The sequence below is a fragment of the Hippocampus guttulatus genome, chromosome 15 (assembly GCF_054856545.1).
Source record: "Hippocampus guttulatus isolate MCC_2025c chromosome 15, RoL_Hgut_1.0, whole genome shotgun sequence".
Lineage (NCBI taxonomy): Eukaryota > Metazoa > Chordata > Actinopteri > Syngnathiformes > Syngnathidae > Hippocampus > Hippocampus guttulatus.
Window position 1 is genome coordinate 12,371,671 of NC_141275.1, and position 13,773 is coordinate 12,385,443.

A 13,773-nucleotide genomic window follows, 5' to 3' on the forward strand; every position below is an offset into this window, starting at 1 on the left:
TGGACTCTGAAGGCTTGTTTATTTGGATTTACGTTGGACATACAGTAAATGTGTGGCGCGGTCTGGGTTGATGGTTTGCGGTGCCACCAGGGGAGGGCACTCCTTCTCCGTTTATAAACTCTCACGCTGCCTCCGAACTTCCTCATCTCTGCAACCATTTCCTCCCGACGAAAGCACACAGGGGAGGATCTTTGTGAATATGGCAAACAATAGTCCGTGCGTGTGCGCATGCAAATGAATGCAAAACATGAAAAGTGCCATTTCATGCCAAGACTTAAGAAGAATATATTGGGCTTTTTTTTTCTACCCTGTCTGTTTCTTCAAACAAGCACAGAAATAATGATGATAAGATTCTCCAAACCTATATAGCCCTGTTATGCCAGGCGTACACAAAACGAAGACTTCCATAATTATTGTAAGCGACTCATTAGGCGCAGTCATTTTACAGCAGAGGATAAAGAATATACGCCGGTGTGTATCGTCATGTTGTCAAGCGACATGCGCCGTTTGTGTTGAACGATCTGTTGCTTGAAGCCCCACATTGTAGATGTTATTCCATCGATGCCTTTTCCCATTCTGTGCTAGCATGAAGCTAACAGTTTTTGTGGTTGCTTTAAACACAATGTATAATTCTTTGAGTCATTATAAGTCTTGACAGAAGCAGTTTAACCTGTCAGCAGCAAATTTCTTCGTTTTTTTTTCTGTTTTATATTCTCATCAGTAGGCCCACTCATATATTCCCAGTGTGATTAAACGACACGGAAGCGTCATTAAAAAAAAAGTCATAAAAACATTTATTTCACCCAAAAAAATGTTCAGAAACTTAATCCTAACCACCGCTTTCAATTTTTTTTTTATTAGACCGATCTCAGTTCCCATACGAACAAAAGGCCGCGACTGTTTTTAATATAATGTATGTCTTTCAAGATACCAGCGGTCGTGTGGTCATAGCCTCATGTGTTTTCTCTTTAATTTGGAAAATTTCAAGATGTTCCAAGTCAGAAATGCGCCACTAATTTTCTGCAAGCATCCTGTTATTGCTGCCAGCAGGCCAAATAAATCTTACAGAAGAAGCTGAAGGAATGCTTTCAAATTGCATCATTAAATCAAGCCGGTGATTAGGGTACCATTTCAGTTCCTACGTAAGTGAGCGTAGAAGCTTGCAGAGCAAAATTAGCGTGATGATTTGCTTCACAATGCAGGATCAAGGTGAAATTCTTTTCATGTCATCCTATTAAATTACCAGGCGAAATTATTGACTTTTTTTTTTTTTGTTCAGAAAGAAGCTAATTTCCTCTCTGTAAGTCTGCGGTGCTTCATTGAAAAAGAAAAAAAAATAGCAGCTGATATATAAACAGCCTGATGTGGAGTGGAAACCCGAGCTGAAGAACTGGAAAAAAAAAAAAAAGGATTTCCGAGGCGACTTAAAAGTGGTTGACTTCTGTCTGAAACCATTGAAGCAGTGCAGCCTTACACAAACGATCAAAGACGGTGTCATCATCATCACCGGAGCAAAAGGCACAACACTTGTCATTTGGAGCTTTTGCAGTCTCCTTCCTCGAGTGCCGCAAAGCATTCAGTCCAAAAATGGCGCTTAATTAATGACATGTAGCATGAAGGTTTCCATTGCGTGAGAGATTTGACGCGGGAGTTTTTAATACCGAGCAGATTTCAAAACCGGGTTGATTGCATGGTTATCTTTTAAATTTCGGAAAAATTCAGCTGCGAGTCATCAGTCTCCGCAACATGGCGGCTATCGGCGTCATTTGTTACCTCCGTTGCAAACGTGACAGCTCCAGTCGGGAGTGGAGGCTCCAACAGCTGCCTTCGATTGTCATATTCTATTATTTATTTCAGCGTGCTGAGCGGCTCTTACTCATTCGCTCTTTGCGTCGTCGCCCCCAACCATTTTTCGGGGCTATTTGGCCCGTCAAGTCCCAGCTGGCTACTTCGAACTGTGCGCTCATTTGTCACGTGTTGGTCAATCGGGTTCATGTCATGTGCAGCTTTATCTGTGTACCGTGGGGAGCTAACAGAGTTGAGTTATACTCATATTGAATTTTTTTCGTGAGTGGAAGACGTACACACACCTGCAGCCTGAAGCTACCACACTCATATTAACAATCAGTTGAGTCTTTCGCCACCAAACATTTGCGAGGTGTGTTCTTCCCAATGAGGGTGACACTGAAAAGGGTTGAAAATGACCGCTGACATGGGGTTTGGATTTTTTCATTGAATAATGGGTGGTGCTATAAAGCTTTTCATGGTGATTTAAAAAAAAAAAACAACAGCATTTCACAGCGGAAGTCAATATTCATCCATTCATTTTCTGATCTGCTTTATTCTCACAAAGGTCGCGGGGCGTACCGTAGCCTATCCCTGCTGTCTTTGAGCAGTAGGTGGGGGACACCCTGAACCGGTTGCCAGACAATCGTAAGGCACACAGAGATGAACGATCCACGCTCACACTAACACTCACACCAAGGGACAGTTTAGAGTGTTCAATCAGCCTGCCATGCATGTTCTTGGAATGTGGGAGGAAACCGGAATACCCGGAGAAAACCCACACAGGGCCGGGAGAACATGCAAACTCCACACAGGAAGGCCACAGCTGGAATCAAACCCGGTACCTCTGCACTGGGAGGTTGACGCGCTTACCACTCGGCCACCGAGCCGCCGAAGTCAATACCATTTAGACATTTTCATAGTGCCCATAGAAACCAGCTTTTTCCCCCATTTTAACCCCCCCACCACCACCACCACACCCCACCACGTTTAACTCATCCTGTGAAAGTGACCAGCCCAGAATAGGAAGATAAAGGGAATGCATGAATAGTATCGGTGATTGTATCGGAGGTGGAGCGGCGAGTGCATGAAAGACAATTGCAGAAGGCCGAGAAAGATGCGTGAAGTTTAACGCTCAACAAATACTTTTAGCTAGCTAGCTCTCTCTCTCTCTCTCTCTCTATCTATCTATCTCGGCAGCGGTTCCAGTTTGAGCTCCTCTTTCTATAATAGGATTGGACTTGTTGTAAAAGGCAGGAATTGTGTTAAGAATACAGCTTTGAGTGTGGCGTTAGCTGCAGCCCCTCTGGCCCCATATTAAAGTGGCTGGAATTAGCCAGCCGCCGCCCCCCTAAATGCAGCAATCTAATCCTATTCATTTTTGACTGAGACAAAAGACATCTGTCCAGCAAGCTACCTGTCTTCTCTCTCAAGTAAAAGCCTCCCCGCATGCCGTCTTCCCACAAGCACCCGTATTGATTGGCTTCAGTGAAGTGGAAACACATTTAAACCGTTTTTTTCCCCTGATTTGGGGAGACAAAGTCTGCTCTTGACCTGCTTTCTTTTTTTTTTTTTTTTTTTTTTTTTTTTAGAAGAGGCTAACAGATCAGTGTTTAGATTCCTGCTTGATAGAACTTGAAGGGGAATGAAAAATATCTTCAAGTGGGATGATATGTTCTCCTAGCTGCAGAGTCTTTTCAAAGCACGGCAGGAGATAAGTCGGTGCTCCTTTTCTTGCGTTTGTTGTTTGCGGTGTCCCCATAAGGCCTGCTTGGCCCACATATGACAGCTTTAATCGACAGTAGCTTGAACTCTTTCACAGAAACGAGCTTGAGGTGATGGCAACGCGACAGGGCCATTGAAATGTATTCGGTTTCTCTCTTATTCAACTTCTGCCAAAAACATACGCAAGCTGAACCCCGAAAACAAGAAAAACTGGTCCCGCCTTGCCAAGATTAAACCCTGCCTGGCTGGCCTTGTTAGACAGCTGAATTTTTAATGTCTTGTTTATATTTTGTCGTTTTGACTGCAAATTTGCATTTTTTGCACAATTATTAATGAAGCCGTCTTCACGGCTCTTTTTCAAGAATTTATTCAATCCATTCCCCCTTGAGAAAAGGACTCATTAATTAGATTTAAAAAAAGAGTCTATGCTGCATCACTGATGTAATGAATGCGTAATGTTATGACTCTCATTAAAAAAAAATGCTGCGTTCACTTGGCTTGTTAGAAAAACATTGCACAAGAGATGTCATTAGACGTACATGTATCAAAGCAACCGCCGAGTTAGTGCAAATGCATGAAAGCTCATTTTCAATGCTGACGGGGTTTAATTATGCAACTTCAATATTATCTCAACAGACTCTTTCCGCAGACTCCAGCTTGTGAATATTGCAGAAGCCGCAATGCCTATATTTGGCAGAATGGAAAGACGCTAAGTCCAGTATCTACATTTCACAGGCTTCAGCCATTTAAATCCTAGGTGAAAGGGTATCTGGCCTAAGGGATTGTCCTTGAAAGCTCATATTCTTCAGGCCTGAACATGTATTGTGGCCTAGAAAATCAGATCACTCTCCCCCCACCGCCAGCAGAGCCAAGATGAGGGCCAAATTCAGGACAGAATCGGGCCAACTAAATCGGGATAGAGTGATAGTACCCGCGTCGACCACCAGGTTTCATCTGGCACAATTTTACAGCTTGGGCTGGGTTGCTCGTCCCATTCTCAAGAGAAATTAAAAACGGAAAAGAGGCTAATTTTACTTCAAAATAAAATGATGGTGTCAAAGTAAAGTGTCAAAGTGTTGCAATCAAAGCGCAGTTCTCTGTGTGGGAACAAACAAACGACACAATGAGGTAGACACACCCATGACAGAATGTATAGAGCAGTTTCGGAGTATCACCTCGGTATGATAAATTCCTACTATTGTCAGATTTAGGCCGAGTTCCACTGGAAAGTGTGAAAGGTAAACGTGTGAAATACCGACAGGATAGTTGTCTCGGGTGACTGGCATAGACATTTTCATCATTTTGGGTTGTCTGTGTTCTTCTTTCATGTCTTAAACGTAAATAATATTCACAGTAAGCGGGCACACACCTTTTCTTGCAGTTCTTATTAAACATTTGATGTCATTTCTGTGGAATTTTGTTGCAACGTCGAGAAGAAGTTTCATGAATGACTTGAACCTACAAGTAGACATACATAGCCATTATGGTCTTCTTAATTTGAAATATGATTGGTAAATTTGAAATATGATTGGTAAAAGCAACAGTCCCATTGAAACGTCAGAAAATGTTCTTGCTCATTTTTTATTATGATGTTCTCAATAATGCCTTGAATTATGAAATATATTGAAAGTACAGTAATTCCCCTTTTGGCACCAGATGTTTTAGATGGAATGCAGTTCGTTCACTAAAATAACGTGGGCGGTGCGCTTTTATTTTGACGGTGCTGGTCGGAAGTACTCCGCGATATCACACGCGCCAAGCAGGTCCACTGACCATGAGGCTGGAGTGGGCGGAGCTTGCTGGTGCTGCCCGCCGCTGGACTCTGAACGCTGCGGGGAGGATGAGCGGCAGTCTGTTGTGGGTGCGCAGCTTCCCAGTAGACGGTTGCAGTCCGCACAACTTTCATCCACTGCATCGTCTCGGTTTAAAGTCTTTTTAAACGTTAAACGCCATTTTCGCCAGGTAAGCCCTGTCGTTACCCTATTTTTCGTCCATTCCCACATATTTCCCCGGTCAGCAAACGAGTGTGCTGCATTTGCGTCTCAGCGACAGAGCACGTTGCCTCCTTTTCTTGCGCTGCGATTGACAAAAATGAGCATGAAAGGACTCGTAAAAATGTGAAGTGGTTTTGTCGGGGATTTGGACTGTTTGGGTGGTTCCCTCTGAAAACCGGAGACTTTGGGAGAAGTCTCGTGCTACACTAAGAGCTTATTAAACAACAAGTTGTCACCGTGACAGATAACTTGTGATTTCGCCATCTGGACTTTCTCAAGTTGGACTTGATGTGACGCACCCCCAAAGGTTTTTTAATTTTTTTGGGGGGGGGGGTTGTTTTTCATCATCACACATATGGCGCATTATCCTTTTTAAAAGCGCACTCCAGCTCCAGTATTTTGCCTCTTGGTAGTCCACTTTAAATGCAGACTGGTCTGTGGTCAACGAGAACACAGCCGAGACGCCGGTGCCATCTGATTGTTCATTCAAGGCTCAAGAGAGGACACAAGTGCATTGTGCGCCATTCGCCATCACAATGGAGCTGACATACAGGATCATTGGCCTGCTGGGATGCGTCTTCCTGGACTGGGCTCCTCGGACTTGTGCCGAGGAAGGTGAGTACCAAGTACTTTGTTTGTTTTATTGTGGTGGGAGGGGAATTCCAGTTTGGAATCGTCCTTAAGAAAGGGCATGGAGACCAAACCGCAAGGAATTCTCAAATGAGGCTACAGCAAACATCACTATAAGTGACATTTCATGCCAGTAACCATAGCTACATCGGAGCAGTCATGCCTCGAATCCCCAAAAGGAGTGTGTGTGTCAATGTTTGTATTGTTTATTTTGTCATGGATCTCTTTTAGTAGGTACCTGCGGTTTGACGTTTCATTCAGTTGTGTAGTACCTAATTTAAGTTGTGGTAATAATATACAACATGCATCGTGTCATGGGCAAAACTTGTCCGTTATTTACTCTGGACACGATCCAGATGAAATTATTCCGTGCGTTGGGCAGCAATGGCAATTGGACATGTTCGGACAATTATCTTACTTTGGTGGGGGGGGGGGGGGGGGGGTTCCTGTGTACTAAAGCTCTTATTGCATTCCCTTAGATCGGAATCAAAATGAAAATACAGGATATGAAAACCGTAGTTGAGGAAACAAATGTTTAAGCCTTGTGGGTGGTCCAAGTGTATAAAGAAGACTCTTAAAGGTCCATTTTGTCTTGGTAAGGATCCTCAACCGTCATTCTTGAGTTGCTTTGACCGATTTTGTATTTTGTCATAAAGGCTTGTGCGTTTGGAGGATCAGTATACGAGCTTATTAGGTTTGTATTCTAAACAATAACCCCACGTGGGGCTTTTGATCCACCATCAGGTTTTTCTGGTTAATGACATTTACCCATGGAGTATAGGCACAACCGCCGGCAGTTATGCGTCTCCCTTTGATGTCCCAATGCTGTTCAAAGTTTGCCGAAACGCTAATAGAAGAGGTCACGTGGTGTTCCAGCAATTCTTTGGCAAACTTCCCCAAACCATTCCGGCGCTGCTCATCACTTTTTGAACATGAAACAATGGCATCTCGTGCCAAGTTTCAATCAATGCCGGTTGTCAACAGGAACACGCGGAACATGCTTGACTTCACTTATTCTGTGGGAGGAACTCCAATCTGTCAGCTGGCTCTGGTTGGGCCTTACTTAGAAGGGGGGGGGTGTGGGGGGGGGGGTCTTGAGGGTGCCTATCTGACTATAGAAGCACAACGATAGAAGCTCAGATGGAGCTCAGCCGTGCTTTTTGTTGTGTGCAGTCACGCATTAAAATGTGGCAATCGACATGATAAAAGTCTCGGTGATCAGGGAAGTTGTGCCGTTATTGATGCTTTCCAGATGTACAAATCGATGTTAATATCAAGCAGATTTTATTGTATTTTTTAATGTGGCTTTTTATAGACGATAATTGTTTTGTGGTCACACAATTTCCTGTGTTGTGGATAAAGGTCTGGATCTCTTTTGACAGCAGTGGAATCTTCAAGTTCAATGATCCTTTACTTGTTTATAAAAGGAAAAAAAAAACAGTCCCCATGGGGGAAAAAAATTTTGATTTAACTAATCTGCTCAAGTCATTTCAGGCACCGCCTAATCTTTTTAGTAAGAGTGCAAGCGATGGTTTAAGTAACTTTTCAAATCATTCTACATTTTTTGTTGTTTACGTGTCCATTTGTTTGCTAGCATAACACACAAATAACGAGTCAACACACAGTTACAGTACAATTCTCCGAAACTGTAAATAAAGTAGCAACAATAATGAATTACCATTTAAAATGCTAATCTGTCAACATTTCATCCCTATTGATGTCGACTTGGCAAACCTTTTGCCGCGCGGTGTGCAACTTTCCGATGTCACTATGAAGAAACGTGTTCTGGTCATCTGAGTAACCCCCCTTTGTGTTGGTTTTACAAAAAAAAAAAAAAAAGCCAAAGAAAAAGCAATACTCATTTTTGTGAACCCATTTAGAAGCTGTAGCTTGTGACTGACATGTATAATATCATGTATGGCGTTTAAAACTCATTCGCTCCCAAAGACATTTATATATATTCAACCTGAGGTACTTATATGAAAAAATATATTTTTCCCTCCCTAAGACTTAGAGTAAAGAAAAATTTTTTTTTTTAAAGTCTGAAAATGGCTGAGACTGAATGAATTACTTCCATCCATCCATTTTCCGAACCGCTTAATCCTCACTAGGGTCGCGGGGGATGCTGGAGCCTATCCCAGCTGTCTTCGGGCAGTAGGCGGGGGACACCCTGAATCGGTTGCCAGCCAATCGCAGGGCACACAGAGACAAACAACCATCCACGCTCACATTCACACCTAGGGACAATTCTAGAGAGTTCAATCAGCCTGCCATGCATGTTTTTGGAATGTGGGAGGAAACCGGAGTACCCGGAGAAAACCCACGCAGGCCCGGGGAGAACATGCAAACTCCACACAGGGAGGCCGGAGCTGGAATTGAACCCGGTACCTCTGCACTGTGAAGTCGACATGCTAACCACTGGACTACCGGGCCGCCTGAATGAATTACTTTTTAAGTTCAAAATCCTTTGACCTTGAAGGCCTTCGAATTTGGAGGTTCATCGTCATCGACCAAGATGGAGAGATTTTTTTTTTCTGCAATGAAGTGAGAGCAGACGATACTCACAGCTGCCAAGCGTCTCCCTTTTTTTTTTTTTTTTTAATAAATTTCAGCAAGGTCATAAATGACTTCCTAGATCGTTCCGGGGGCCGTGTCGTTCTGTCCCCCGTTAAGATTAAAACCCAGACCTCTTGATCTGATCATTACTTTGGCTGGAAAATTATAACAAACTTTGCGGGTTGGGGTTTCAAGTGGGAAAGTGGTTTCAATTTTTTTTAAAAAAATAAACAAAAAGGCTTTTTTGCTCCCCTCCCGTGTAGGAATTACTCCTCGTACACAAAAGTACAAACCCCGGCCCACAAATTGACAAAGACAGAAGCTTTCAGTTCTTATAAAACGACACTCTGTGCCCGGAGATTAAATTATATGAGCGTAAGCTTCTGTGGCAGCGTCAAAAACCACTTAGAAGCTAGTGGCTTTCGTTCATTACCACATTTGGAAGAAAAGAAAAAAAAAAACCCCCACCACACTACTGTAAACAGAGCATTATTTAGAGGCGAATGCCATACCCTGTGATGTGGCGGCGCTCATGTCGACTGCGCCCGCTTTGTCCTTCACTAACGGTACTCGATTGTGATCACCAAATGGGACTATTTGCAGTTGTCATGGCAAACGCGAATCTGCTCCATTCAGGTGTTTGCGTACGACAGTAACGCTTGCGATTTGGCGGAGGCGTTGAGAAAAATTGTTGAATGTTTCATACTGTCACGACCCCCCCCCCCCCCCCCCCCGCGGACTCGCCTTTATGCCGCTGGATGGTATGTCTCAGCAGCTGAAACTTCAAGTCAAGTTTGGTTTTGCCAGAGAGTGAAGTCGCCAGTCGAGTTTGTTTAAGCAGGGGTGGGGTGGGGGTGGGGGGGGCAGCCTCATTGTGGCGGGCGAAAAACGTTGACAGCGCTCTTTCAGCTGGTATCTAGTCGCGGGGGACACGGGAGGCTCCACCCTGGCTGTTGCAAATTTTACTGTGGCGCTCCGCATGCAAAGTGTTAAACAACAGCTTCGATACAGTTGGCGATATTTTATTGTTTTTTTTTTTTTTTTTCCTGTAGGGTAACAGAAGAGGTCTCGATTGCCGTCGAGCGTATTTGCTGTGAATTACTATGTTATTAGATATTCATAGTAGCCGGCTTGTTGGGTGGAGGCCTGGTGGCAAAATATTTGTTTATATAAATCAACATGTTTACCTTTGCGTTTTTTTTTTCACCTCCTCCTGGGCATGACAAGCAAAAAGAATAGCGCAACGTTGCTAAGCTGAAACGCTCATCGTCTTCAAAACCATGAAACGCGCAAAGGCTGTTTTTTTTGGGGGGGGGGGGGTATCCACTATCCACAAGTCCTCACACGAGCCACAATCCTTTCCTTTAACGCACATGTCGGATTTTTTCTTTTGCCGCTCTTTTTGCACATCCTCTTGTCTCCTTGATGCCCTGACTGCAGCGATGCTATTTATTCCGCTCGCTCACTCTCTCCCGCTGCCGCAGAAATGTGGATCTTTTCCACAGAAATCCTTTTAAACGGAACCGATTTTTATAAGAAAGGGATTTGCATTTAAAGCAAGTTGCCCCCCCCCCTGCCTCATTTGCTCCCTCTCTCCAAAAGCTGCTCGCCCATCATCCTCGGCACCTCAATCCCGTGATTAGCTTCCTCGAGAGTTAAACAGGCATCCGAGTGCCACAAGTGCCCTCGTCGCGGGGGATGCGTAGTCCCTCGTGCAAATGCAGGTGGATGATAGTCGAGAGGATGCCGCCCCCCACCCCCCACCCAACCCATACATCCACATCAGGCATCCACTTCTGGAGAGCCCGTCTGTCCTCCACCCCTCCTCTGCTCCTTGAGAGTGGGACACAATGAGGACGGGCTGCAGCAGAGTGTGAATGAGGCCACTGCCTATCAGCCTGTAAGCACCAAAGAATGGCACTTTTTCGTGGGCATTGGGGATGTGTGGGGGGGGGGGGGCTCTCTTTAACGCCAGTCAAGAACAGATGAGAATACTAACCCGAGTCTGAGTCGATCTGCATAATGAGCAATTTGCATTTTATGATGATACACACCTAGGGCCATATTTGTGATCATAATGAAGTGATTAAAGGGCCTTTTAATTAGCGGCAAAACCGCTGATTACCTCTTGGTTGTCATTCTTGTTTATCTATCATCACCACGACTTGCGCTTCAACTGGAAAGCCACTTTTGTTGCCATTGTTTGTTTTTGGTTTTTTTTTTTCCTCCTCCTTCAAGAATTGGGGCGTAAGACGACAGCTGACAGAGAGCCGCGGTATCTGCAAGCTGGATGCACAATAACGCCGAGAAGCAAACTCAGGAGGCCATGATATTTCCCTCCCTGACCCTAGATCATACGTCGCATGTATTATTTTTTTTCTCTTTCTCTGAGACCCCATGCAATGTTTGCACGCACCCTCAGCATATATGCACAGCGGCTCAGCATGTCTCAGAGGGGCCGGCTCGCAGGCACTGCGCTGTGTGGGTTCTGCTTTATACGGCGTAACAGAGACATTCCTGTGAGCGGTTTGCCCTCCTACAGCTGCACGCAGTTAAGAGCTTAAGCAGGGAGTCGCGTTTTTCAACCCGAGTCGGCGAGTTCACTTTACGATGCATGCGAGCGCCGTTTTTGGCAGCTGGCTGACTCCTCTTTTTAAGGAGTGCTGCACCTAACGGCTTCCTTCGCATTTTGTCTCGGCTCATTGTCATTTACGCTGCACTGTACCCTTACAGTCTAATGGGATTTGTAAGTGACACTTGCAGAGTTTTATGGCTGCGGTTGGCAGTGGAGTAAGGGGGAGACTGAATTATTACGGCGATAAGGCCCTGAGATTGGACAGAGTCGTGGTTTTGTGTTTCAAAAAAAAGGTTCGGGAATGTAATTCGGTGCGCCAAAGAACAAAATCGATGCTCTTGGTACTCTGATGGCTTCACATCCAAAGATGAGTCTAACTTTAGCCACAAACTTGCACGCTGGCTGGAATAATGCACAGACTGATCAAAAGAGTCCAATTACTGCATTTCTATTGTCATTTTGCAGAACTAAAATCAGGACGTGTCGAACGAAAAGACCTTTTTTTTGGTTCGTAGGGAGTCTTGTTGTAGTTCTTGGATGGTTTATTTCACCAGAGACAGGACTGCTTGGAGCGGCCCACCTCCACAGCAGATTAGTCACTGCGGTATTTTTTTTTCTCCACCCCAAATGCATTTTATATTTAGCTTTAGCAAAATCTTTGATTATAAAAAAAAAGTACATCAGCAAACATTTCTGGGGCTTATATAGAGAAGCAAAAAAGTTTTAAGGTGGATTTTTCAGTGGGGGGGATGAGTAGGGATGAAAAAAAAATTAACAATGCGACACTTTGTTGTAGAAGACTGACAAATGATCAACTCGGGTTATTAGAAGCATCTAAACCAGGGGGCCAGGGGGGTGTGGCAGTCTCCTGCTGGGTGAGGAGATCATCCCAGATTTTATCCCTGCATGGCTTCAAATTGTCCAAACCGCAGGAGGTCACTGACCCCTGAACCCCGGGCCTCTTTGTGGACAGGGCACAAGGGGATGGAAAATGCTCCTCCCGAGAAAGAAAGCACATAAGCAATTCTTTCCCATGGTGCTTTTGTTAGGATGGCACACACAATCTGCTGCCCGTGTGCATTAATGAAGATGATTGCTGCTTCAAGAATGCTTTGTGGAGCGTAATTTGATGATTCGTGAAAGATCCCCAGGCCGATATCAGTGTCTAACTTTTAAATACGGCGGAAGCTCCGAGGTCCAACATGCATTTGTCCTGCGATTCAAAATGCCGCCATCCTAAAACTTTTTTAAAAATTTATCCACAGGCTGACTCATATTTCTGAGTGCTAAACATCCATTGAAGTGTAAAAATATATTAGCCGCTGTAATATTAACATACTGAAACAATAAAACACCTTTCAACGCGATTAAGTTCGATGACAAATACGAAGTGGTGATAAGTTACGCCACAGATGCGATTCGTGCATGTAATTTTTCTACCACAAAAAAAAATAAAATAAAATATATAGAAACTTCATTGTTACTGTGTGTCCCAGGCGTGAAAAGAAGTTAGCCACAAATGTAACATGTTCAATCAATAAAACCTTTGCTAACAAGTAACCCGTATGTGGCTAGCTATTTTCTGACTAGCGATAGCAGCTAACAGTAGCCGCTAACGCGCTTTTCGGCAATAACTTTTGTTGAGGTCTGAAGTTCTTGTTAGACTATATAGTAATCCCAAATCATATAACAGTTGTGACTTTCGTTTTCTTTTTTTTACAAATGTGCTTTCATATTCTGTGTCACACAACTGGATAAAAATCCTGTGACATCAAAGTCTGTGAAACGATGTCATCAGAGACCGGCATGCTTCTGTTCTATGAGCAGCTGGATGCTTTTTTTTTGGCTTATTAAATCGTACGGCGTGATATTTGGGGGGCTATTTCATCAGTTCAGCTCCAGGCTCCCTGCTGTGTGACAGTTTACATTATGAATAAAAATGTTCTTGGCTGCGTTAATCAATACAAGTGACCTACATTTTTTGGGCCCGTTTTTTACATCCAGCAGCAAGGAGGATTGGAGATTTAGGGACGTGCAAATTCATTTGGAGTCCAATTTTCTTTTTCCTATTCTGTTTGGAATTTGTCAGAATAAGGGGAGGTACCGGTAGTTGAGATTTTTGAGTGAAGTCTGAAGAAGAAAAATATGGAAGATTAGAGGACATCTACAAAGAAGTAGTAAATTTTATTATGACTCTAAAAGTCAAAAAGTCACACGATTTCCATTGTGGGTCATCTAAAAACGCAGAGCAAACTCGTGTGGAAAAAACAAAAAAGTTTCTCTTTGAAACTTTTCTTTGGTAATTCATTCCTCCTTACCAAGGATTGCGTATCAGCGATCCACCAGGGAGCTGCAACAGTGCTTTCAAGAAGCTCTTGAGTTTTTCACGTGGCCGGTTTATTTTTGAAGAGCGCTTGAGAGAGTGCTGCCCATAATTGGAAGACGAGGGGAGGTGAACTCACTTAATGGCGGATCAATATTCCAGAGATGCTGAAATGGGCCGCGCAT

General features: G+C 43.9%; 1 protein-coding gene across 1 annotated transcript in view; it reads left to right on the forward strand.

Moving 5' to 3' along the window:
* The first annotated feature begins 5,302 nt into the window (after positions 1-5,302).
* The window catches only part of ephb4a (eph receptor B4a), a 31,980-nt gene continuing 23,509 nt past the window's right edge, over positions 5,303-13,773 (forward strand). The window contains exon 1 of the mRNA XM_086130751.1: positions 5,303-6,119. Within this exon, the coding sequence (XP_085986877.1) occupies positions 6,041-6,119 (79 nt within the window). The 5' untranslated portion in view covers positions 5,303-6,040. The remainder of the gene's footprint in view (positions 6,120-13,773) is intronic.